General features: G+C 47.8%; 1 protein-coding gene across 1 annotated transcript in view; it reads right to left on the bottom strand.

The window, feature by feature from the left end:
- The window catches only part of LOC309543509 (EMILIN-1-like), an 84,177-nt gene that overhangs the window by 32,787 nt on the left and 23,412 nt on the right, over positions 1 to 27,978 (bottom strand). Inside the window, exon 3 of the mRNA XM_082275984.1 lies at positions 85 to 299. Within this exon, the coding sequence (XP_082132110.1) occupies positions 85 to 299 (215 nt within the window). The remainder of the gene's footprint in view (positions 1 to 84; positions 300 to 27,978) is intronic.

The raw sequence follows: 27,978 nt of genomic DNA, 5'->3' as shown, positions 1-27,978 counted from the left end.
CATCAGATATTATTAGACTGGAAATGGCATCTCCTAAGATAACACTAGGTTTCAATGACACAAGGTTTCAATGGCTGAACTTACCTTCCCCTGCAGATCCGGTCAGATGATTCCCCCCACTGGATCCAGAAATATTGGGCCTTACAGGTCTGGGCCGAGGTCTGCTGGTGGGGATCTGAAGACCACCCGCTGGTCCTTCCATGCAGTCATCTCCGGAATATCCCTGGCAGCACCGCCACTCCATGTCTGACGCTGTCTTGTAGGCCACCTTGTATCTGGGTCTGACAAAGCTGCGATACCTGAGACAGGAGAAGAAGCAGGATGAAGATGACAGACCGTCCTTCTCCATATCATCCATATAGATACAAAACATGGCACTGAGCTTTCACATCATTCATATCCACCAAAAACATGGCACCGAGCTTTCACATCATCCATATCAACCAAAAACATGGCACTGAGCTTTCACATCGTCCATAGCCACCAAAAACATGGCACTGAGCTTTCACATCGTCCATATCCACCAAAAACATGGCACAGAGCTTTCACATCGTTCATATCCACCAAAAACATGGCACTGAGCTTTCACATCATCCATATCCACCAAAAACATGGCACTGAGCTTTCACATCATCCATATCCACCAAAAACATGGCACTGAGCTTTCACATCGTCCATATCCACCAAAAACATGGCACTGAGCTTTCACATCGTCCATATCCACCAAAAACATGGCACTGAGCTTTCACATTATCCATATCCACCAAAAACATGGCACAGAGCTTTCACATCATTCATATCAACCAAAAACATGGCACCGAGCTTTCACATCGTCCATATCCACCAAAAACATGGCACTGAGCTTTCACATCATTCATATCCACCAAAAACATGGCACCGAGCTTTCACATCATCCATATCCACCAAAAACATGGCACTGAGCTTTCACATCGTCCATATCAACCAAAAACATGGCACTGAGCTTTCACATCATTCATATCAACCAAAAACATGGCACCGAGCTTTCACATCGTCCATATCCACCAAAAACATGGCACTGAGCTTTCACATCATTCATATCCACCAAAAACATGGCACTGAGCTTTCACATCATCCATATCCACCAAAAACATGGCACTGAGCTTTCACATCGTCCATATCCACCAAAAACATGGCACTGAGCTTTCACATCGTCCATATCCACCAAAAACATGGCACTGAGCTTTCACATCATCCATATCCACCAAAAACATGGCACAGAGCTTTCACATCATTCATATCAACCAAAAACATGGCACCGAGCTTTCACATCGTCCATATCCACCAAAAACATGGCACTGAGCTTTCACATCATTCATATCCACCAAAAACATGGCACCGAGCTTTCACATCATCCATATCCACCAAAAACATGGCACTGAGCTTTCACATCGTCCATATCCACCAAAAACATGGCACTGAGCTTTCACATCGTCCATATCAACCAAAAACATGGCACCGAGCTTTCACATCGTCCATATCCACCAAAAACATGGCACCGAGCTTTCACATCGTCCATATCCACCAAAAACATGGCACTGAGCTTTTACATCATTCATATCCACCAAAAACATGGCACAGAGCTTTCACATCGTCCATATCCACCAAAAACATGGCACTGAGCTTTCACATCGTCCATATCAACCAAAAACATGGCACTGAGCTTTCACATCATTCATATCCACCAAAAACATGGCACCGAGCTTTCACATCATCCATATCCACCAAAAACATGGCACTGAGCTTTCACATCATCCATATCAACCAAAAACATGGCACTGAGCTTTCACATCGTCCATATCAACCAAAAACATGGCACTGAGCTTTCACATCATCCATATCCACCAAAAACATGACACCGAGCTTTCACATCGTCCATATCCACCAAAAACATGACACCGAGCTTTCACATCGTCCATATCAACCAAAAACATGGCACCGAGCTTTCACATCATCCATATCCACCAAAAACATGGCATCAAGCTTTCACATCATTCATATCCACCAAAAACATGGCACTGAGCTTTCACATCGTCCATATCCACCAAAAACATGGCACTGAGCTTTCACATCGTCCATATCCACCAAAAACATGGCACCGAGCTTTCACATCGTCCATTCCACCAAAAACATGGCACTGAGCTTTCACATCATTCATATCCACCAAAAACATGGCACTGAGCTTTCACATCGTCCATATCCACCAAAAACATGGCACTGAGCTTTCACATCGTCCATATCCACCAAAAACATGGCACTGAGCTTTCACATCATCCATATCCACCAAAAACATGGCACTGAGCTTTCACATCGTCCATATCAACCAAAAACATGGCACTGAGCTTTCACATCATCCATATCCACCAAAAACATGGCACCGAGCTTTCACATCATTCATATCCACCAAAAACATGGCACTGAGCTTTCACATCATTCATATCCACCAAAAACATGGCACCGAGCTTTCACATCATCCATATCCACCAAAAACATGGCACTGAGCTTTCACATCGTCCATATCCACCAAAAACATGGCACTGAGCTTTCACATCATTCATATCCACCAAAAACATGGCACCGAGCTTTCACATCGTCCATATCCACCAAAAACATGGCACTGAGCTTTCACATCGTCCATATCAACCAAAAACATGGCACTGAGCTTTCACATCGTCCATATCCACCAAAAACATGGCACCGAGCTTTCACATCGTCCATATACACTGTGATGGGAGTCACTTTGGTTGGGGGGCCGTGGAACCCAGCTTACCTTAGAGAGGTTGGGAAATCCCTGTCTCAGCCCCCCAGGCCCCTCTTAAGTAAGTCCCCCTGTGTCTATTAGGGACACAGGGTGAACAAGGAAATGACGGACAGGTACTTAATGGACACTGAGAATATGGTTTGGTTTACTTCAAATGGGACATTAATATTTATCAACCATATATCTCAATAAATATTTGAAGACTATTCCTGGCCTGTTTCTGAACATGTTCATTGAAAGAGCTAATCACATTGGCCTCTGTTCCATGTTCTTCAATGTCAGAGACGGACAGTCTGTTACTGGTGGTCTCTTCCTATTGTTTGTGTATTGAGATGTGATGTGGATTCTGTTAAGTCTGTCTGCCCCATTGTTAATTGTTAATGAACTCACATATTGTTTCTGTCCAGATGGCTAGATAATTAGTTTAGGTTTCTGTATACAATTTCATCTGCATATGATAATGTAATCAGGCACCTGACCTGGTGGGGTAATGTGATCAGGAGGGGGATGTCCATCCTGCATATATTCAGTGTGAGTTGTTTAATAAAGGTTCCAGTTCTCTACAAGCTAAGTTCCATCTAGTTTTGTATGGGGGGCGGCTAGAATATCTCATACCTATGTTCAAGACTAGAGGAAGCCGTATACTGACAGAAGCCCGCAAACACAGTGTTGGTCGCAGTTCCGTTATATACGCTAAAAACATGGCACCAAGATTTCACATCATCCATATCCACCAAAAACATAACCCCGAGCCACAAGGCATCCAGGTTTAATATAATCCATATACACCAAAAACATGGCGCTGAGCTTTCACATAGCTGCAGTATCTACTACTATACTAGGAAACTTCATCTAAGACCTTCCCCCACCTCATAACAGACAAAAGTCTGATAACCCAAACTCCAACTTTCTATAACTATTGAGATTTACACATTCTTCACCTTTACTAATGGGCACAGCGGGGGTACAGACCCGGGAACTCAGCACAGGCATGGTGGGAACCACTCATAATGGGCACAGCGGGTGTACAGACCCGGGAACTCAGCACAGGCATGGTGGGAACCACTCATAATGGGCACAGCGGGTGTACAGACCCGGGAACTCAGCACAGGGATGGGGGAACCCCTCATAATGGGCACAGCGGGTGTACAGACCCGGGAACTCAGCACAGGGATGGTGGGAACCACTCATAATGGGCACAGCGGGGGTACAGACCCGGGAACTCAGCACAGGGATGGGGGAACCCCTCATAATGGGCACAGCGGGTGTACAGACCCGGGAACTCAGCACAGGGATGGTGGGAAACTGCCATTCCACTCCCTGACAGCGAGGTGTGAGGTTGCTGGTTCCTTAGCTCGTGTGCTTCCAGAAGCCAGGGGCTAGAGTTGCTTCTCTGCCCCAGGAAGGATGCTGGATCCTGGGGAGGACCCTGGCGGGGGCCCCCTGGATAGGCCTGAGACTATGGAAGACATGGAGCTCGGCCGAAGGAGGGGTGAATCCCTATCTACCTTTAGACGGAGGACTGTTGAAAAGCTGAGGCGGATTGAGAAAGAGGAGGAGAAATTGGCAACTTTGAAAGTAGAATTTAAAAAGAAAAAGTTGTATTGTGCCAAACTGTACAGTAAGAAGAGACCGGCTCTGAGGCCTGAATTGAAGGACTTGGAGCAAGCTTTGAGGAAGCAGAAAGAGTTGGTGAGCTCTCTGAAGGAAAGCTGTGAAGCACTTCAGGAGAAATACAGGAATGAGGAGCGTTTCAGCCGTATGAGGAGAGGAGCCGTTTCCAGCATGGAGAGTGACCCAGCCAGTGAAGAGATGCAGGTACCGACAGAGTCAGCAGAGAGTGAGAAAGTGGGCCCGGAGGATGAGCCCAGCTCTTCAACACCTCAGACATCTGCTGAGCCCCCAATGGCGGAGGCCTCTGTCTCCCTCCCTCTGCAGCAGCAATGTGGAACATCTGAGCAGGAGGTTGAGGGGGGTACTGGCATGTTGGAGTTCGTCGCTGAGCTGGAAACCCCTCTGGATGGAAGAAAGTTCCATTTTTCTGCAGATTCCCCAGATGAGGAGATGGATATCGTTCCTCGCCCTATGAGAGAGAGACCTGTGGAGAAGGGAAAATTCACCATTAAGCCTGCAACATCCAGGAGGGAGTTTGATCCCACCATCAGCCATGACACTGCAGAGGTAACACAGCAAGCAGGTACAGTGTGTGTGCAAAGTGGTGATATGAACTTTAATGACAATGTGCTTGCTGAGGGTTGTAGTGCTATGGGCTGTCCGCCCACACCCATAGACAATGTGCAACATGCAGTGCAACCTGATGCACCTGCTGAAAAAATTCCACTTTTAAATGCAAGTGGTGAGAAAATTGGAAAAAACTGTGTGTTTCTGGTTGAAGAGTCTGCAGAGAGGAGCACCACAGACATTGCAGAGGCTTTGCCTGGACCAAATACAGTGGCTGTTCCTGAGCATGGTGGAGGAGATGCTGGGAGCAGTAGTACTATAACTTTTTTGGAGTCTGCAGTAGACAAGGCTGTGATTGAACCCAGGAAAGCAGCTGAGTGCTCAGAGAAGGGGGAGGGGGTGGGTCTTGTCTCTGCTGCTCCAAAGACTGCAAGGGTTGATTCAGGCTCCTTGTCATCAGGTGTGGTTGTGTCTAAAGACAATGCTGTAATTGCTGATGTTTCTGGGAGGAAAACCTATGCTGGTGCTGCTGAAGGGTTTGGGAGGGGGGTGCAAGCAGGGAAGGAGCATGGAAATGTTTCATCTTCCTCATTATTTAAAAGGAGGAATGTGGTACAGCTCAGATGGGAAGGCGAAGGTATTCCGCCATATAGGAGAGCTGTGGTTGATAAGATTCTGCAGATGGGCTTTAAACCTGCAGATATCTTTGCCCTGATCAGTCCGACCGGCTCCTATGAGTACGATTTGTCCTTTGTCCGTCCGGAGTCTTTGGACATATTTTGGGAGAAATATGAACATGTGTGTAGGAGCCTGCCGGACTGGAAAGGGCTCATCCCCAAAGTTGTGTCACGTCAGCCACTTATTAAAATGGTGACGATTCTTGTGCGCAATGAGTCCATTCCACAAGGGGATTTATCTGTATGGCTGAGGAGATATGGAGACATCCTGAGCCCCTTATACAAAATTATGGATGATCGAGGAATATGGACGGGGGGATGGTCTGTGCAGCTAAAACTAAGAGTCATGGATAATGTCATCCAGCATCTGCCATCCTCAGCTTTCCTGGGGAGGGACAGACTGACCATATTCTATCCAGGCCAGCCAAAGCTGTGCAATAAGTGTGGGGATAAAGGGCACTTTGCATCCTCCTGTCCAGTAATGAAATGCTCTCTGTGTCAGGATTTAGGGCATTTGGCAAAAGATTGCAATATTATAAGGTGCAACTTGTGCAATGCAGTTGGGCATCCTTATAGCCAGTGTCCTGAGGCAATGCACAACCAGCCTGAGCTCATGAGAGAGTTCTTCCGTCTGGACATGGAGGATGCTCAGAGCTCAGCAGCTAGGGTGCCTGCGATTCCCTCTGAGACTGTGCCAATGCCCAGTGTGTCAGTGTCTTCCCAGTCTGTGGTGCCCCAGTCTGTGCCAATGCCCAGTGTGTCAGTGTCTTCTCAGTCTGTGGTGCCCCAGTCTGTGCCGATTCCCAGTGCGTCAGTGTCTTCCCAGTCTGTATGTAAGGTATCGGTTACTAAGAATGTGTCCAATCCTTCTGTGTCTATGTCTTCCAAAATTGCAGAGGCGGCAAGAGGTGCTGAGGCAGGGGCATCAAGTACAGTGCCAGTCCCCTCCCCTAGACATTGCAGGGCTTCCATTAGGGACCATGGGGTGCAGAGGAGTGGGGAGAATGGTGAAGAGGCTGGCCTGGTGGTAGATAAGGTAAGGGAGAGTGGGGGTGAAGGGGAGGGTGAGAGTGGGGAAACTGTTATTTCCAATTTGTCCAAGGGGGATGTGGAATGGTTGGAGGAGAAAAGAAAGAAGGGCAAAAGAAGGAAAAAAAAGTGTTCAGCTACCCACAGTCCTGAGGTTTTGCCTTTGACAAATAAGTTTGGGGTTCTGTCAGATGATGATGATGAATGGGACTTGTTGAGTACAGCGTCTTCTATGGATGATGAGTCCCAGGGTGCATTGAAGCGCATTGGTTCTCCAGGGGGAGAGAGTAGTCAGGCTAAGAAACGGCTGCCTCAATTATCCGTTAAAAGTGGCAACCAATAATGTTATCAGCTGAAAATCAGTCCTAAAATATAATTTTTGATTAAAGGCTCCATGCATGGTGAAGTTCCTTAGTCTGGCTCTCTCGTAGGGTTTATGCTGTGTGCAATTTGGTTTATTTATTATGTTCTTGTTTTGTATAGTTATATTCAATTATTTTGTAAATATGTTATTTATAATTTATTTATTATGGTTTTATTGTATATAAGTTGATTGTTTGTAAGAATTTCCAATAAACAAAATTAACCCCTCATAATGGGCACAGCGGGTGTACAGACCCGGGAACTCAGCACAGGGATGGTGGGAAACTGCCATTCCACTCCCTGACAGCGAGGTGTGAGGTTGCTGATTCCTTAGCTCGTGTGCTTCCAGAAGCCAGGGGCTAGAGTTGTTTCTCTGCCCCAGGAGGGATGCTGGATCCTGGGGAGGACCCCGGCGGGGGCCCCCTGGATAGGCCTGAGACTAGGCCTCAGCCTATGGAAGACATGGAGCTCGGCCCAAGGAGGGGTGAATCCCTATCTACCATTAGACGGAGGATTGTGGACAAGCTGACAAGGATTGAGAAAGAGGAGGAGAAATTGGCAGCTTTAAAAACTGAATTTAAAAAGAAAAAGTTGTATTGTGCCAAACTGTACAGTAAGAAGAGACCGGCTCTGAGGCCTGAATTAAAGGACTTGGAGCAAGCTTTGAGGAAGCAGAAAGAGTTGGTGAGCTCTCTGAAGGAAAGTAGCGGAGCTTTTAAGGAAAAATACAGGAATGAGGAACGTTTCAGCCGTATGAGGAGAGGAACCGTTTCCAGCATGGAGAGTGACCCAGTCAGTGAGGAGATTCAGGTACCGACAGAGTCAGCAGAGAGTGAGAAAGTGGGCCCGGAGGATGAGCCCAGCTCTTCAACACCTCAGACATCTGCTGAGCCCCCAATGGTGGAGGCCTCTGTCTCCCTCCCTCTGCAGCAGCAATGTGGAACATCTGAGCAGGAGGTTGAGGGGGGTACTGGCATGTTGGAGTTCATCGCTGAGCTGGAAACCCCTCTGGATGGAAGAAAGTTACATTTTTCTGCGGATTCCTCAGATGAGGATATGGATACCGTTCCTCGCCCTATGAAAGAGAGACCTGTGGAGAGAGGAACATTCACCATGAAGCCTGCAACAACCAGGAGGAAGTTTTGTCCCACCATCAGCCATGACACTGCAGAGGTAACACAGCAAGCAGGTACAGTGTGTGTGCAAAGTGGTGATATGAACTTTATTAATGACAATGTGCTTGCTGAGGGTTGTAGTGCTATGGGCTGTCAGCCCACACCCATAGACAATGTGCAGCATGCAGTGCAACCTGATGCACCTGCTAAAAAAACTTTAAATGCGATTGGTGGGAAAACTGAAAATAACTTTGAGCTTTTGGTTGAAGTGTCTGCAGAGAGGAGCACCACGGACATTGCAAAGGCTTTTCCTGACCCAGATAAAGCTGTTGTTCCTGAAAATGGTGCAGGAGATGCTGGGAGCAGTAGTGCTACAACTGTTGGGGATTCTGCAGTAAAAAAAACTGTGATTGAACCCAGGAAAGCAGCTGAGTGCTTAGAGAAGGGGGAGGGGGTGGGTCTTGTCTCTGCTGCTCCAAAGACTGCAAGGGTTGATTCAGGCTCCTTGTCAGCAGGTGTGGTTGTGTCTAAGGACAATGCTGTAATTACTGGTATGTCTGGGAGGAAAACCTATGCTGGTGCTGCTACAGGATCTGGTAGGGGGGAGCATGGAAATGGTTTATCTTCCTCACTATTTAAAAGGAGGAATGTGGTTCAGCTCAGATGGGAAGGCGAAGGTATTCCCCCATATAGGAGAGCTGTGGTTGATAAGATTCTGCAGATGGGGTTTAGACCCGAAGATATCTTCGCCCTGATCAGTCCGACCGGCTCCTATGAGTATGATTTGTCCTTTATCCGTCCGGAGTCTTTGGACATATTTTGGGAGAAATATGAGCATGTGTGTAGGAGCCTGCCGGACTGGAGAGGGCTCATCCCCAAAGTTGTGTCACGTCAGCCACTTATTAAAATGGTGACGATTCTTGTGCGCAATGAGTCCATATCACAAGGGGATTTATCTGTATGGCTGAGGAGATATGGAGACATCCTGAGCCCCTTACACAAAATTATGGATGACCGAGGAATATGGACGGGGGGGTGGTCTGTGCAGCTAAAACTGAGGGTTATTGATAATGTCATCCAGCATCTGCCATCCTCAGCTTTCCTGGGAAGGGACAGGCTGACCATCTTTTATCCAGGCCAGCCAAAACTGTGTAATAAATGTGGGGATAAAGGGCACTTTGCATCCTCCTGTCCAGTGATGAAATGCTCTCTGTGTCAGGATTTAGGGCATTTGGCAAAGGATTGCAACATTATAAGGTGCAACTTGTGCAATTCGGTTGGGCATCCTTATAGCCAGTGTCCCGAGGCAATGCATAACCAGCCTGAGCTCATGAGAGAGTTCTTCCGCCTGGACATGGAGGATGCTCAGAGCTCAGCAGCTAGGGTGCCTGCGATTCCCTCTGAGTCTGTGCCAATGCCCAGTGTGCATGTGTCTTCCCAGTCTGTGCGTTTGCCTAGTGTGCCTGTGTCTTCCCAGTCTGTGATTTCCCAGTCTGTGCCAATTCCCAGTGTGTCAGTGTCTTCCAAATCTGTGGTGCCCCAGTCTGTGCGTTTGCATGTATCAGTTACCGAGAATGTGTCCAATCCTTCTGTGTCTATGTCCTCCAAAATTGCAGAGGCCGCAAGAGGTGCTGATGCAGGGGCATCAAGTGCAGTGCCAGTCCCACCCCCTCGACATTTCAGGGCTTCTATTGGGGACCAGGGGATGCAGAGGAGTGGGGAAAATGGTGAAGAGGCTGGCCTGGTGGCAGATAAGGTAAGGGAGAGTGGGGGTGAAGGGGAGGCTAAGAGTGGGGAGACTGTAATTTGCAGTTTGTCCAAGGATGATGTGGAATGGTTGGAGGAGAAAAGGAAGAAGGGCAAAAGAAAAAAAAAAAGGTGTTCAGTTGCCCAAAGTCCTAAGGTTTTGCCCTTGAAAAATAAGTTTGGGGTCCTGTCAGATGATGACGATGAATGGGACTCGTTGAGTACGGCGTCTTCTATGGATGATGAGTCCCAGGGTGCATTGAAGCGCACTGGTTCTCCAGGAAGAGAGAGTAGTCAGGCTAAGAAACGGCTGCCTCAATTATCCTAATGGCAGTTCCCACTCCGTTAAAAGTGGCAACCATTAATGTTGCCAGCTTAAAATCAGTGAGTGCTCGTCATATGGCCTTATTTTTGCTCAGCGAGTTTGATGCTGACATTTTGTTTTTGCAAGAGACCCATCTCAGTAATCTGGCTGATATACATCTGGCAAAGAAGGAGTGGAAGCGTGGTCCCTCCTTTTGGTCTCTTGCGGCCGAGCCTTACAGCGGGGTTGCGGTCCTTTTTTCTGGTATGGTAACATGCCGACGGGTAATTGAGGTAGAGATTGGGAGATGCATGATTTTGGATGTCTCTGTGAGGGGGCAGGACCTGCGCCTGATTAACATCTATGGTCCCCAGACAAAATGGGACAGGAAATGCCTCTTTACAAAGATTAAGCCTTTTCTTTTTACGGCTCAGCAGGTTATCTTTGGAGGTGACTTCAACACCATTACTAGGCCTAAAGACAGGAGAGGTTTCAGAGATAAGCTGGGCTATGACAGCCTTTTCCTGAATGCAATGGTTAGGGAAGCAGGTCTGGTAGATGTGCACATTAAGCGCTGCCCAGACAGCACGGGGTTCACTTTTCAGCGAGGTAATAGTCAGAGTAGGATAGATAGGTTTTTTTTTAAAGGAGGACTCTGCTTTTTCGGCACCTGTTTGTCGGGCAGTGGAGTTTTCTGATCACTGTATTCTATATTTGACTCTGAATGCCTCAGGCGTGCCACCTAGGGGGAGGGGTATCTGGAGATTGAATTCGGCCCTCCTGGATGACGAGGAAGTAAGACAATCCTTTGAGGAATTTTTTCAGGCACAGGTAACTATCCTAGACTTTTGCAACAGTAAGTCAGAATGGTGGGAGCTTATAAAACAGCGGACTGTTAGGCTTTTCAAGGCCATAGGGAGAAAGAGACAGCAAGATAAGTATATCACCTACCAGCGTTTGCGGAGGAAACTTGACCGCCTTGTATCGAATGGAGGAGATTCTGGGGCGATCTCTGAGGTGAAGCTCCTCCTGAGGACCCATCAATATGACCGGCACGCCTCTTTGGTTCAGGAAAGGGACTATGGGAAATACCATTCGCCTGACCCTTACCAGAATTGTAAACAGAGCGTAGCAGTTAAGACGGTCAATGGCCTGAAGGACAGTACGGGCTCTCTGACGAAGTCTAGGTCAGGGATCCTGGAGGTCGTCAGGTCATACTATGCTGATCTCCTGGGAGGAAAGAACCTTGATCGGACAGGGATGTTGAGTTTTTTGGACTCTACGCCAGGTCTGGAAAATATTGTTCCTTTGATGAATTTGACAGATGAAATCACTGCAGATGAGGTGATCCAGGCTATTGATAAACTAGCCATCAGGAAAACGCCAGGGCCAGATGGTTTGACAGCCGAATTTTATAAATGTTTTAAGAAGATCCTGGCTTCACACCTTGCGGAGGTTTTTAATGGCTGTTTGCATGAGGGTTCTCTCCCTCCTTCCATGAGGCAATCTGCAGTGGTTCTTCTGTCAAAGGGCAAAGATCCTTCGATGATTGAGAATTGGCGCCCCATTAGCCTTCTTAATGTCGATAGAAAGATACTGGCAAAGATTTTTTTCTGGCGATTATCATCAGTGGCAGGCGATTTGTTATCCCATCACCAGCACTGCGCAATCCAGGGTAGAAGCACTTTCTCAGCTGTGTTAGCTGTCCGGGAGGCCTTGGAGCGTTGTAGGGCTGCTGGTTGGGGTAAATATCTGCTGACATTGGATCAGGCTAAGGCCTTTGATAGGGTTAATCATGAGTACCTATGGCTCCTTCTTGGCAAGTATGGCCTGGAGGGGGGTTTCATTGATTGGCTCAAGATTTTGTACAAAGGGGCTGAAAGCTTTCCTCTGGTTAATGGTTGGGTTGGGCAGCCCTTTGTGGTTGGCTCAGGTGTGCGTCAGGGGTGTCCTTTGAGTCCTCTGCTATATGCGTTTGCAATCGACCCCTTCATTAGAAGGCTAGAGAGTGGACCATTGTGTGGGGTACCTTTGGGCATCGCTGGTGAGCCTCCTTTGAAGGTTGTGGCTTATGCTGATGACGTTTCTGTTTTTGTCTCTGGGACTGGGGAAGCGCAGGAGGTGGTCTCAGTGACAAGGCAGTATGCGGAAGCATCAGGTTCAAAGGTCAACCAGGACAAGTGTGAAGCTTTCTGGATGGGCGTGGAAGGTGAGAGCTTTGTTCTCCCGGATGACTTCCCGGAGCCCCAACAAAAAATTAGAGTTCTAGGCATTGAATTTGGCCCAGGTGACTATGGTCATGCAAATTGGGTGAGCAGGCTGGAGAATGCCAATGCCAAGGTGGCGAGCTGGAAAAGTTGGCGGTTTTCCTTAAGGGAAAAGGTTGATCTGATCAAAGGTTACCTGATTCCAATTTTTCTGTATGTCAGTTTTGTCTGCATTTTGCCAGTGTCTCTCTATACCAGGATCTATAGTTGTTTCTTCCAGCTGTTATGGGGAAACAGAATAAACCTTGTCAAAAGGAGTGTGACTTATCTTCCTAGGCGGGAGGGTGGTCTAGGAATGATCAACCCTGTAGTCTTTTTCTCTCTGATGTTTGTAAAGTACAACCTTGGTAACATGTTGGCAGAGAGACCGCCTGGGTGGGTTGGTATTTTCCAGTCCTGGTTTAGGCCCTTTCTGCGAAACTGGGAAAATGGTGGGCCAGTGAAAAGCCTGAGGGTCAAGCATGATAAGCTCCCGACTTATGTTGCCCCGTGTTTGAAAATACTTCGGCAGTGGCAAGTAACGGCAGGGGAGATCAGATCTCTTCCAAGGAAACTTCTTGAGAAGCGGATCATGAGCTCTGTTTTTTGCGAACCACTGGCCTTAAGGGATTGCCCAAGCCTAGTTTTGGGGGAGGGTTTGCGTTTGATTAATTTGGAGAGAATCCCAATGAAGTTTAGGGATCAGGCTTGGCTCGCTTTCCATGGAAAACTATATGTGAAGGGCAACCTGAAGTTTCTCTCTGTGAGTGATCGTGGCTGCCCGAGAGTAGAGTGTGGAGGTGCGGTGGAGTCCATGGATCATTTTTTGCTTCAGTGCCCTTTTAATATAGAGGTGTACAAGAGGGTAGGGAGGGCTCTGAGTGTACCCTTCCTCCCCCATATGAGTTATGCAGAGTGGGTGTATGGGGCATTCCAGACTCGCCGGGATTATGATTTGGAAACACTTTTTTTAGTTAGTGTAGTAGTCCGTTATTTCACGTGGAGTGCACGGTGCCAGGTATCCTTACGGAGTAAAATCCTCCCTGTTGAGGTGGTGGTGCAGAACATTCTGGGTGAGGTTGGGAAGATTCGGGGTCTTGAGAAAGACAGGTGGCGGCAGGAGGCCTGGATAAAGGCGTGGAGGAATATCAGGACTCTGTAGCTGCTGCCTGTTGATCTCGGGGTGTGCGGCTTTTCTTTCTGTCCTTGCTTCACTCCCCTAGATTTTCAGATAAAATATATTTTTGATAAAAGGCTACATGCATGGTGACGGTGATGTTCCTTAGTCTGGCTCTCTCGTAGGGTTTATGCTGTGCGCAATTTGGTTTATTTATTATGTTCTTGTTTGGTTTTTGGTTTTGTATAGTTATATTTAATTATTTTGTAAATATGTTATTTATTAATTTATTTATTATGGTTTTATTGTATATAAGTTGTTGTTTGTAAGATTTTTCAATAAACAAAATTAACCCCTCATAATGGGCACAGCGGGTGTACAGACCCAGGAACTCAGCACAGGGATGGTGGGAAACTGCCATTCCACTCCCTGACAGCGAGGTGTGAGGTTGCTGGTTCCTTAGCTCGTGTGCTTCCAGAAGCCAGGGGCTAGAGTTGCTTCTCTGCCCCAGGAAGGATGCTGGATCCTGGGGAGGACCCTGGCGGGGGCCCCCTGGATAGGCCTGAGACTATGGAAGACATGGAGCTCGGCCGAAGGAGGGGTGAATCCCTGCCTACCTTTAGACGGAGGACCGTTGAAAAGCTGAGGCGGATTGAGAAAGAGGAGGAAAAATTGGCAACTTTGAAAGTAGAATTTAAAAAGAAAAAGTTGTATTGTGCCAAACTGTACAGTAAGAAGAGACCGGCTCTGAGGCCTGAATTGAAGGACTTGGAGCAAGCTTTGAGGAAGCAGAAAGAGTTGGTGAGCTCTCTGAAGGAAAGCTGTGAAGCACTTCAGGAGAAATACAGGAATGAGGAGCGTTTCAGCCGTATGAGGAGAGGAGCCGTTTCCAGCATGGAGAGTGACCCAGCCAGTGAAGAGATTCAGGTACCGACAGAGTCAGCAGAGAGTGAGAAAGTGGGCCCGGAGGATGAGCCCAGCTCTTCGACACCTCACACATCTGCTGAGCCCCCAATGGCAGAGGCCTCTGTCTCCCTCCCTCTGCAGCAGCAATGTGGAACATCTGAGCAGGAGGTTGAGGGGGGTACTGGCATGTTGGAGTTCGTCGCTGAGCTGGAATCCCCTCTGGATGGAAGAAAGTTCCATTTTTTTGCAGATTCCCCAGATGAGGAGATGGATACCGTTCCTCGCCCTATGAAAGAGAGACCTGTGGAGAGAGGAAAATTCACCATTAAGCCTGCAACAACCAGGAGGAAGTTTGATCCCACCATCAGCCATGACACTGCAGAGGTAACACAGAAAGCAGGTACAGTGTGTGTGCAAGGTGGTGATGTGAACTTTATTAATGACAATGTGCTTGCTGAGGGTTGTAGTGCTATGGGCTGTCAGCCCACACCCATAGACAATGTGCAGCATGCAGCGCAACCTGATGCACCTGCTGGAAAAATTCCACTTTTAAATGCAATTGGTGAGAAAACTGGAAAAAACTGTGAGCTTCTGGTTGAAGAGTCTGCAGAGAGGAGCACCACAGACATTGCAGAGGCTTTGCCTGGACCAAATACAGTGGCTGTTCCTGAGCATGGTGGAGGAGATGCTGGGAGCAGTAGTACTATAACTTTTTTGGAGTCTGCAGTAGACAAGGCTGTGATTGAACCCAGGAAAGCAGCTGAGTGCTCAGAGAAGGGGGAGGGTCTTGTCTCTGCTGCTCCAAAGACTGCAAGGGTTGATTCAGGCTCCTTGTCATCAGGTGTGGTTGTGTCTAAAGACAATGCTGTAATTGCTGATGTTTCTGGGAGGAAAACCTATGCTGGTGCTGCTGAAGGGTTTGGGAGGGGGGTGCAAGCAGGGAAGGAGCATGGAAATGTTTCATCTTCCTCATTATTTAAAAGGAGGAATGTGGTACAGCTCAGATGGGAAGGCGAAGGTATTCCGCCATATAGGAGAGCTGTGGTTGATAAGATTCTGCAGATGGGCTTTAAACCTGCAGATATCTTTGCCCTGATCAGTCCGACCGGCTCCTGTGAGTACGATTTGTCCTTTGTCCGTCCGGAGTCTTTGGACATATTTTGGGAGAAATATGAACATGTGTATAGGAGCCTGCCGGACTGGAAAGGGCTCATCCCCAAAGTTGTGTCACGTCAGCCACTTATTAAAATGGTGACGATTCTTGTGCGCAATGAATCCATACCGCAAGGGGATTTATCTGTATGGCTGAGGAGATATGGAGACATCCTGAGCCCCTTACACAAAATTATGGATGATCGAGGAATATGGACGGGGGGATGGTCTGTGCAGCTAAAACTGAGGGTTATTGATAATGTCATCCAGCATCTGCCATCCTCAGCTTTCCTGGGGAGGGACAGACTGACCATCTTCTATCCAGGCCAGCCAAAGCTGTGCAATAAGTGTGGGGATAAAGGGCACTTTGCATCCTCCTGTCCAGTAATGAAATGCTCTCTGTGTCAGGATTTAGGGCATTTGGCAAAGGATTGCAATATTATAAGGTGCAACTTGTGCAATGCAGTTGGGCATCCTTATAGTCAGTGTCCTGAGGCAGTACACAACCAGCCTGAGCTCATGAGAGAGTTTTTCCGTCTGGACATGGAGGATGCTCAGAGCTCAGCAGCTAGGGTGCCTGCGATTCCCTCCGAGACTGTACCAATACCCAGTGTGTCAGTGTCTTCCCAGTCTGTGGTGCCCCAGTCTGTGCCAATGCCCAGTGTGTCAGTGTCTTCCCAGTCTGTGGTGCCCCAGTCTGTGCCAATGCCCAGTGTGTCAGTGTCTTCCCAGTCTGTATGTAAGGTATCGGTTACTAAGAATGTGTCCAATCTTTCTGTGTCTATGTCTTCCAAAATTGCAGAGGCGGCAAGAGGTGCTGAGGCAGGGGCATCAAGTACAGTGCCAGTCCCCTCCCCTAGACATTGCAGGGCTTCCATTAGGGACCATGGGGTGCAGAGGAGTGGGGAGAATGGTGAAGAGGCTGGCCTGGTGGTAGATAAGGTAAGGGAGAGTGGGGGTGAAGGGGAGGGTAAGAGTGGGGAAACTGTTATTTCCAATTTGTCCAAGGATGATACGGAATGGTTGGAGGAGAAAAGAAAGAAGGGCAAAAGAAGGAAAAAAAAGTGTTCAGCTACCCACAGTCCTGAGGTTTTGCCTTTGACAAATAAGTTTGGGGTCCTGTCAGATGATGAATGGGACTTGTTGAGTACAGAATCTTCCATGGATGATGAGTCGCAGGGTGCAGTGAAGCGCACTGGTTCTCCAGGGGGAGAGAGTAGTCAGGCTAAGAAACGGCTGCCTCAATTATCTGTTAAAAGTGGCAACCAATAATGTTATCAGCTGAAAATCAGTCCTAAAATATAATTTTTCATTAAAGGCTCCATGCATGGTGAAGTTTCTTAGTCCGGCTCTCTCGTAGGGTTTATGCTGTGTGCAATTTGGTTTATTTATTATGTTCTTGTTTTGTATAGTTATATTCAATTATTTTGTAAATATGTTATTTATAATTTATTTATTATGGTTTTATTGTATATAAGTTGATTGATTGTAAGAATTTCCAATAAACAAAATTAACCCCTCATAATGGACACAGCAGGTGTATAGACCTGGGAACTCAGCACAGGGATGGTGGGAAACTGCCATTCCACTCCCTGACAGCGAGGTGTGAGGTTGCTGGTTCCTTAGCTCGTGGGCTTCCAGAAGCCAGGGGCTAGAGTTGCTTCTCTGCCCCAGGAAGGATGCTGGATCCTGGGGAGGACCCTGGCGGGGGCCCCCTGGATAGGCCTGAGACTATGGAAGACATGGAGCTCGGCCCAAGGAGGGGTGAATCCCTGCCTACCTTTAGACGGAGGACTGTTGAAAAGCTGAGGCGGATTGAGAAAGAGGAGGAGAAATTGGCAACTTTGAAAGTAGAATTTAAAAAGAAAAAGTTGTATTGTGCCAAACTGTACAGTAAGAAGAGACCGGCTCTGAGGCCTGAATTGAAGGACTTGGAGCAAGCTTTGAGGAAGCAGAAAGAGTTGGTGAGCTCTCTGAAGGAAAGCTGTGAAGCACTTCGGGAGAAATACAGGAATGAGGAACGTTTCAGCCGTATGAGGAGAGGAGCCGTTTCCAGCATGGAGAGTGACCCAGTCAGTGAGGAGATTCAGGTACCGACAGAGTCAGCAGAGAGTGAGAAAGTGGGCCCGGAGGATGAGCCCAGCTCTTCGACACCTCACACATCTGCTGAGCCCCCAATAGCGGAGGCCTCTGTCTCCCTCCCTCTGCAGCAGCAATGTGGAACATCTGAGCAGGAGGTTGAGGGGGGTACTGGCATGTTGGAGTTCGTCGCTGAGCTGGAATCCCCTCTGGATGGAAGAAAGTTCCATTTTTCTGCAGATTCCCCAGATGAGGAGATGGATATCGTTCCTCGCCCTGTGAGAGAGAGACCTGTGGAGAGAGGAAAATTCACCATTAAGCCTGCAACAACCAGGAGGGAGTTTGATCCCGCCATCAACCATGACACTGCAGAGGTAACACAGCAAGCAGGTACAGTGTGTGTGCAAGGTGGTGATGTGAACTTTAATGACAATGTGCTTGCTGAGGGTTGTAGTGCTATGGGCTGTCAGCCCACACCCATAGACAATGTGCAGCATGCAGTGCAACCTGATACACCTGCTGAAAAAATTCCACTTTTAAATGCAAGTGGTGAGAAAACTGGAAAAAACTGTGTGTTTCTGGTTGAAGAGTCTGCAGAGAGGAGCACCACGGACATTGTAGAGGCTTTGCCTGGACCAGATACAGTGGCTGTTCCTGAGCATGGTGGAGGAGATGCTGGGAGCAGTAGTACTATAACTTTTTTGGAGTCTGCAGTAGACAAGGCTGTGATTGAACCCAGGAAAGCAGCTGAGTGCTCAGAGAAGGGGAAGGGGAAGGGGGAGGGGGTGGGTCTTGTCTCTGCTGCTCCAAAGACTGCAAGGGTTGATTCAGGCTCCTTGTCATCAGGTGTGGTTGTGTCTAAAGACAATGCTGTAATTGCTGGTGTTTCTGGGAGGAAAACCCATGCTGGTGCTGCTGAAGGGTTTGGGAGGGGGGTGCAAGCAGGGAAGGAGCATGGAAATGTTTTATCTTCCTCATTATTTAAAAGGAGGAATGTGGTACAGCTCAGATGGGAAGGCGAAGGTATTCCGCCATATAGGAGAGCTGTGGTTGATAAGATTCTGCAGATGGGCTTTAAACCTGCAGATATCTTTGCCCTGATCAGTCCGACCGGCTCCTATGAGTACGATTTGTCCTTTGTCCATCCGGAGTCTTTGGACATATTTTGGGAGAAATATGAGCATGTGTGTAGGAGCCTGCCGGACTGGAAAGGGCTCATCCCCAAAGTTGTGTCACGTCAGCCACTTATTAAAATGGTGACGATTCTTGTGCGCAATGAGTCCATACCGCAAGGGGATTTATCTGTATGGCTGAGGAGATATGGAGACATCCTGAGCCCCTTACACAAAATTATGGATGATCGAGGAATATGGACGGGGGGATGGTCTGTGCAGCTAAAACTAAGAGTCATTGATAATGTCATCCAGCATCTGCCATCCTCAGCTTTCCTGGGGAGGGACAGACTGACCATATTCTATCCAGGCCAGCCAAAGCTGTGCAATAAGTGTGGGGATAAAGGGCACTTTGCATCCTCCTGTCCAGTAATGAAATGCTCTCTGTGTCAGGATTTAGGGCATTTGGCAAAAGATTGCAATATTATAAGGTGCAACCTGTGCAATGCGGTTGGGCATCCTTATAGCCAGTGTCCTGAGGCAATGCACAACCAGCCTGAGCTCATGAGAGAGTTTTTCCGTCTGGACATGGAGGATGCTCAGAGCTCAGCAGCTAGGGTGCCTGCGATTCCCTCTGAGACTGTACCAATACCCAGTGTGTCAGTGTCTTCCCAGTCTGTGGTGCCCCAGTCTGTGCCAATGCCCAGTGTGTCAGTGTCTTCTCAGTCTGTGGTGCCCCAGTCTGTACCAATACCCAGTGTGTCAGTGTCTTCCCAGTCTGTGGTGCCCCAGTCTGTGCCGATTCCCAGTGTGTCAGTGTCTTCCCAGTCTGTATGTAAGGTATCGGTTACTAAGAATGTGTCCAATCCTTCTGTGTCTATGTCTTCCAAAATTGCAGAGGCGGCAAGAGGTGCTGAGGCAGGGGCATCAAGTACAGTGCCAGTCCCCTCCCCTAGACATTGCAGGGCTTCTATTAGGGACCATGGGGTGCAGAGGAGTGGGGAGAATGGTGAAGAGGCTGGCCTGGTGGTAGATAAGGTAAGGGAGAGTGGGGGTGAAGGGGAGGGTGAGAGTGGGGAAACTGTTATTTCCAATTTGTCCAAGGAGGATGTGGAATGGTTGGAGGAGAAAAGAAAGAAGGGCAAAAGAAGGAAAAAAAAGTGTTCAGCTACCCACAGTCCTGAGGTTTTGCCTTTGACAAATACGTTTGGGGTCCTGTCAGATGATGATGATGAATGGGACTTGTTGAGTACAGAATCTTCCATGGATGATGAGTCGCAGGGTGCAGTGAAGCGCACTGGTTCTCCAGGGAGAGAGAGTAGTCAGGCTAAGAAACGGCTGCCTCAAATATCTGTTAAAAGTGGCAACCAATAATGTTATCAGCTGAAAATCAGTCCTAAAATATAATTTTTGATTAAAGGCTCCATGCATGGTGAAGTTCCTTAGTCTGGCTCTCTCGTAGGGTTTATGCTGTGTGCAATTTGGTTTATTTATTATGTTCTTGTTTTGTATAGTTATATTCAATTATTTTGTAAATATGTTATTTATTATGGTTTTATTGTATATAAGTTGATTGATTGTAAGAATTTCCAATAAACAAAATTAACCCCTCATAATGGGCACAGCAGGTGTATAGACCTGGGAACTCAGCACAGGGATGGTGGGAAACTGCCATTCCACTCCCTGACAGCGAGGTGTGAGGTTGCTGGTTCCTTAGCTCGTGGGCTTCCAGAAGCCAGGGGCTAGAGTTGCTTCTCTGCCCCAGGAAGGATGCTGGATCCTGGGGAGGACCCTGGCGGGGGCCCCCTGGATAGGCCTGAGACTATGGAAGACATGGAGCTCGGCCCAAGGAGGGGTGAATCCCTGCCTACCTTTAGACGGAGGACTGTTGAAAAGCTGAGGCGGATTGAGAAAGAGGAGGAGAAATTGGCAACTTTGAAAGTAGAATTTAAAAAGAAAAAATTGTATTGTGCCAAACTGTACAGTAAGAAGAGACCGGCTCTGAGGCCTGAATTGAAGGACTTGGAGCAAGCTTTGAGGAAGCAGAAAGAGTTGGTGAGCTCTCTGAAGGAAAGCTGTGAAGCACTTCAGGAGAAATACAGGAATGAGGAACGGTTCATCCGTATGAGGAGAGGAGCCGTTTCCAGCATGGAGAGTGACCCAGCCAGTGAAGAGATGCAGGTACCGACAGAGTCAGCAGAGAATGAGAAAGTGGGCCCGGAGGATGGGCCCAGCTCTTCAACACCTCAGACATCTGCTGAGCCCCCAATGGCGGAGGCCTCTGTCTCCCTCCCTCTGCAGCAGCAATGTGGAACATCTGAGCAGGAGGTTGAGGGGGGTACTGGCATGTTGGAGTTCGTCGCTGAGCTGGAATCCCCTCTGGATGGAAGAAAGTTCCATTTTTCTGCAGATTCCCCAGATGAGGAGATGGATACCGTTCCTCGCCCTATGAAAGAGAGACCTGTGGAGAGAGGAAAATTCACCATAAAGCCTGCAACAACCAGGAGGAAGTTTGATCCCACCATCAGCCATGACACTGCAGAGGTAACACAGCAAGCAGGTACAGTGTGTGTGCAAGGTGGTGATGTGAACTTTAATGACAATGTGCTTGCTGAGGGTTGTAGTGCTATGGGCTGTCAGCCCACACCCATAGACAATGTGCAGCATGCAGTGCAACCTGATACACCTGCTGAAAAAATTCCACTTTTAAATGCAAGTGGTGAGAAAATTGGAAAAAACTGTGTGTTTCTGGTTGAAGAGTCTGCAGAGAGGAGCACCACGGACATTGCAGAGGCTTTGCCCGGACCAAATACAGTGGCTGTTCCTGAGCATGGTGGAGGAGATGCTGGGAGCAGTAGTACTATAACTTTTTTGGAGTCTGCAGTAGACAAGGCTGTGATTGAACCCAGGAAAGCAGCTGAGTGCTCAGAGAAGGGGAAGGGGGAGGGGGTGGGTCTTGTCTCTGCTGCTCCAAAGACTGCAAGGGTTGATTCAGGCTCCTTGTCATCAGGTGTGGTTGTGTCTAAAGACAATGCTGTAATTGCTGATGTTTCTGGGAGGAAAACCTATGCTGGTGCTGCTGAAGGGTTTGGGAGGGGGGTGCAAGCAGGGAAGGAGCATGGAAATGTTTTATCTTCCTCATTATTTAAAAGGAGGAATGTGGTACAGCTCAGATGGGAAGGCGAAGGTATTCCGCCATATAGGAGAGCTGTGGTTGATAAGATTCTGCAGATGGGCTTTAAACCTGCAGATATCTTTGCCCTGATCAGTCCGACCGGCTCCTATGAGTACGATTTGTCCTTTGTCCGTCCGGAGTCTTTGGACATATTTTGGGAGAAATATGAACATGTGTGTGTAGGAGCCTGCCGGACTGGAAAGGGCTCATCCCCAAAGTTGTGTCACGTCAGCCACTTATTAAAATGGTGACGATTCTTGTGCGCAATGAGTCCATACCGCAAGGGGATTTATCTGTATGGCTGAGGAGATATGGAGACATCCTGAGCCCCTTACACAAAATTATGGATGATCGAGGAATATGGACGGGGGGATGGTCTGTGCAGCTAAAACTAAGAGTCATGGATAATGTCATCCAGCATCTGCCATCCTCAGCTTTCCTGGGGAGGGACAGACTGTCCATATTCTATCCAGGCCAGCCAAAGCTGTGCAATAAGTGTGGGGATAAAGGGCACTTTGCATCCTCCTGTCCAGTAATGAAATGCTCTCTGTGTCAGGATTTAGGGCATTTGGCAAAAGATTGCAATATTATAAGGTGCAACTTGTGCAATGCGGTTGGGCATCCTTATAGCCAGTGTCCTGAGGCAGTACACAACCAGCCTGAGCTCATGAGGGAGTTTTTCCGTCTGGACATGGAGGATGCTCAGAGCTCAGCAGCTAGGGTGCCTGCGATTCCCTCCGAGACTGTACCAATACCCAGTGTGTCAGTGTCTTCCCAGTCTGTGGTGCCCCAGTCTGTGCCGATTCCCAGTGTGTCAGTGTCTTCTCAGTCTGTGGTGCCCCAGTCTGTGCATTTGCCTAGTGTGTCAGTGTCTTCCCAGTCTGTATGTAAGGTATCGGTTACTAAGAATGTGTCCAATCTTTCTGTGTCTATGTCTTCCAAAATTGCAGAGGCGGCAAGAGGTGCTGAGGCAGGGGCATCAAGTACAGTGCCAGTCCCCTCCCCTAGACATTGCAGGGCTTCTATTAGGGACCATGGGGTGCAGAGGAGCGGGGAGAATGGTGAAGAGGCTGGCCTGGTGGTAGATAAGGTAAGGGAGAGTGGGGGTGAAGGGGAGGGTGAGAGTGGGGAAACTGTTATTTCCAATTTGTCCAAGGGGGATGTGGAATGGTTGGAGGAGAAAATAAAGAAGGGCAAAAGAAGGAAAAAAAAGTGTTCAGCTACCCAAAGTCCTGAGGTTTTGCCTTTGACAAATAAGTTTGGGGTCCTGTCAGATGATGATGATGAATGGGACTTGTTGAGTACAGAATCTTCCATGGATGATGAGTCGCAGGGTGCACTGAAGCGCACTGGTTCTCCAGGGGGAGAGAGTAGTCAGGCTAAGAAACGGCTGCCTCAATTATCTGTTAAAAGTGGCAACCAATAATGTTATCAGCTGAAAATCAGTCATAAAATATAATTTTTGATTAAAGGCTCCATGCATGGTGACGGTGATGTTCCTTAGTCCGGCTCTCTCGTAGGGTTTATGCTGTGTGCAATTTGGTTTATTTATTATGTTCTTGTTTTGTATTGTTATATTCAATTATTTTGTAAATATGTTATTTATTATGGTTTTATTGTATATAAGTTGATTGTTTGTAAGAATTTACAATAAACAAAATTAACCCCTCATAATGGGCACAGAGGGTGTACAGACTCGGGGACTCAGCACAGGGATGGTGGGAATCCCTCATAATGGGCACAGTGGGTGTACAGACCCAGGAACTCAGCACGGGGATGGTGGGAACCCCTCATGAAGGGCACAGCAAATAATGCATTGCATTGGGAGTAAGTAATGTTCCTGCATGATGTTCTGCACAGAACACTCCCTGTGATTGGCTATTCGAGCTACAAATAGAAAAGCGCATCAAATAATCATCTATTCTGATCAAAGCATCTAAAAACGGCCAGAATAATAATTCTAACCATCCCCCGAACAACACACAGCAATTCCACTGAACATTATCACAATGATGGTCTTCAGATGACCATTGCATGGCTCCAGATTTATACCCCATACACACGTGCAGATTATCTGCAGACTTTTGTCTGCAGACTTACCTTTTCTATGTAGTGCAAGGGCCTGCCGGATTGCATACAAATTGAAAGTGTTTAGGTTTGACCTCATATTATATGGTTTTGGTAAGTCTGCAGACAAAAGTCTGCAGATAATCTGCATGTGTGTATGGGGCATTAGTTTTCTGTCTGTATGACCCCCTTCCTTATGACTGAGGCTGTTGGCTGAAGAAAAGGTTTGGAATGGAAGTTGTATCAGGATAGGGGATTGGAATGGAAGTTGTATGGGGATAGGGATTGGAATGGAAGTTGTATGGGGATAGGGGATTGGAATGGAAGTTGTATGGGGATAGGGGATTGGAATGGAAGTTGTATCGGGATGGGGAGTTGGAATGGAAGTTGTATCGGGATGGGGAGTTGGAATGGAAGTTGTATCGGGATAGGGGATTGGAATGGAAGTTTTATGGGGATGGGGATTGGAATGGAAGTTTTATGGGGATTGGAATGGAAGTTGTATCGGGATGGGGAGTTGGAATGGAAGTTTTATCGGGATGGGGATTGGAATGGAAGTTTTATCGGGATGGGGATTGGAATGGAAGTTTTATCTGGGATGGGGAGTTGGAATGGAAGTTGTATTGGGATGGGGATTGGAATGGAAGTTGTATCGTCATGGGGATTGGAATGGAAGTTGTATCGGGATGGGGATTGGAATGGAAGTTGTATCGGGATGGGGATTGGAATGGAAGTTGTATCGGGATGGGGATTGGAATGGAAGTTGTATCGGGATGGGGATTGGAATGGAAGTTGTATGGGGATGGGGAGTTGGAATGGAAGTTGTATCGGGATGGGGGGTTGGAATGGAAGTTGTATGGGGATGGAGTTGGAATGGAAGTTGTATGGGGATGGGGAGTTGGAATGGAAGTTGTATCGGGATGGGGAGTTGGAATGGAAGTTGTATCGGGATGGGGATTGGAATGGAAGTTGTATCGGGATGGGGATTGGAATGGAAGGTGTATCGGGATGGGGATTGGAATGGAAGTTGTATCGGGATGGGGGATTGGAATGGAAGTTGTATGGGGGATGGGGAGATGGAATGGAAGTTTTATCAGGATGGGGAGATGGAATGGAAGTTTTATCGGGATGGGGATTGGAATGGAAGTTGTATCGGGATAGTGATTGGAATGGAAGTTGTATCGGGATGGGGAGTTGGAATGGAAGTTGTATCGTCATGGGGATTGGAATGGAAGTTGTATCGGGATGGGGATTGGAATGGAAGTTGTATCGGGATGGGGATTGGAATGGAAGTTGTATCGGGATAGGGGATTGGAATGGAAGTTTTATGGGGATGGGGATTGGAATGGAAGTTTTATGGGGATTGGAATGGAAGTTGTATCGGGATGGGGAGTTGGAATGGAAGTTTTATCGGGATGGGGATTGGAATGGAAGTTTTATCGGGATGGGGATTGGAATGGAAGTTGTATCGTCATGGGGATTGGAATGGAAGTTGTATCGGGATGGGGATTGGAATGGAAGTTGTATCGGGATGGGGATTGGAATGGAAGTTGTATCGGGATGGGGATTGGAATGGAAGTTGTATCGGGATGGGGATTGGAATGGAAGTTGTATGGGGATGGGGAGTTGGAATGGAAGTTGTATCGGGATGGGGGGTTGGAATGGAAGTTGTATGGGGATGGAGTTGGAATGGAAGTTGTATGGGGATGGGGAGTTGGAATGGAAGTTGTATCGGGATGGGGAGTTGGAATGGAAGTTGTATCGGGATGGGGATTGGAATGGAAGGTGTATCGGGATGGGGATTGGAATGGAAGTTGTATCGGGATGGGGGATTGGAATGGAAGTTGTATGGGGGATGGGGAGATGGAATGGAAGTTTTATCAGGATGGGGAGATGGAATGGAAGTTTTATCGGGATGGGGATTGGAATGGAAGTTGTATCGGGATAGTGATTGGAATGGAAGTTGTATCGGGATGGGGAGTTGGAATGGAAGTTGTATCGGGATGGGGAGTTGGAATGGAAGTTGTATCGGGATGGGGATTGGAATGGAAGGTGTATCGGGATGGGGATTGGAATGGAAGTTGTATCGGGATGGGGGATTGGAATGGAAGTTGTATGGGGGATGGGGAGATGGAATGGAAGTTTTATCAGGATGGGGAGATGGAATGGAAGTTTTATCGGGATGGGGATTGGAATGGAAGTTGTATCGGGATAGTGATTGGAATGGAAGTTGTATCGGGATGGGGAGTTGGAATGGAAGTTGTATCGGGATGGGGAGTTGGAATGGAAGTTGTATCGGGATGGGGATTGGAATGGAAGGTGTATCGGGATGGGGATTGGAATGGAAGTTGTATCGGGATGGGGGATTGGAATGGAAGTTGTATGGGGGATGGGGAGATGGAATGGAAGTTTTATCAGGATGGGGAGATGGAATGGAAGTTTTATCGGGATGGGGATTGGAATGGAAGTTGTATCGGGATAGTGATTGGAATGGAAGTTGTATCGGGATGGGGAGTTGGAATGGAAGTTTTATCAGGATGGGGAGTTGGAATGGAAGTTTTATCGGGATGGGGATTGGAATGGAAGTTGTATCGGGATGGGGATTGGAATGGAAGTTGTATCGGGATGGGGATTGGGATGGGGAGTTGGAATGGAGATTGTATTGGGATGGGGATTGGAATGGAAGTTGTATCGGGATGGGGATTGGAATGGAAGTTGTATGGGGATGGAGTTGGAATGGAAGTTGTATCGGGATGGGGATTGGAATGGAAGTTGTATCGGGATGGGGATTGGAATGGAAGTTGTATCGGGATGGGGATTGGAATGGAAGTTGTATGGGGATGGGGAGTTGGAATGGAAGTTGTATCGGGATGGGGGGTTGGAATGGAAGTTGTATGGGGATGGAGTTGGAATGGAAGTTGTATCGGGATGGGGAGTTGGAATGGAAGTTGTATCGGGATGGGGAGTTGGAATGGAAGTTGTATCGGGATGGGGATTGGAATGGAAGGTGTATCGGGATGGGGATTGGAATGGAAGTTGTATCGGGATGGGGGATTGGAATGGAAGTTGTATGGGGGATGGGGAGATGGAATGGAAGTTTTATCAGGATGGGGAGATGGAATGGAAGTTTTATCGGGATGGGGATTGGAATGGAAGTTGTATCGGGATAGTGATTGGAATGGAAGTTGTATCGGGATGGGGAGTTGGAATGGAAGTTGTATCGGGATGGGGAGTTGGAATGGAAGTTGTATCGGGATGGGGATTGGAATGGAAGGTGTATCGGGATGGGGATTGGAATGGAAGTTGTATCGGGATGGGGGATTGGAATGGAAGTTGTATGGGGGATGGGGAGATGGAATGGAAGTTTTATCAGGATGGGGATTGGAATGGAAGTTGTATCGGGATGGGGATTGGGATGGGGAGTTGGAATGGAGATTGTATTGGGATGGGGATTGGAATGGAAGTTGTATCGGGATGGGGATTGGAATGGAAGTTGTATGGGGATGGAGTTGGAATGGAAGTTGTATCGGGATGGGGAGTTGGAATGGAAGTTGTATCGGGATGGGGAGTTGGAATGGAAGTTGTATCGGGATGGGGAGTTGGAATGGAAGTTGTATCGGGATGGGGAGTTGGAATGGAAGTTGTATCGGGATGGGGAGTTGGAATGGAAGTTTTATCAGGATGGGGAGATGGAATGGAAGTTGTATCAGGATGGGGATTGGAATGGAAGTTTTATTGGGATGGGGAGATGGAATGGAAGTTGTATCAGGATGGGGATTGGAATGGAAGTTTTATCAGGATGGGGAGTTGGAATGGAAGTTTTATCAGGATGGGGGGTTGGAATGGAAGTTGTATGGGGATTGGGAGTTGGAATGGAAGTTTTATCAGGATGGGGGTTTGGAATAGAGG

The sequence above is a fragment of the Pelophylax lessonae genome (genome assembly GCF_965119305.1).
Source record: "Pelophylax lessonae genome assembly, contig: HAP1_SCAFFOLD_151, whole genome shotgun sequence".
Taxonomy (NCBI): Eukaryota; Metazoa; Chordata; class Amphibia; order Anura; family Ranidae; genus Pelophylax; species Pelophylax lessonae.
This window is presented reverse-complemented; position numbering and strand designations above follow the sequence as displayed.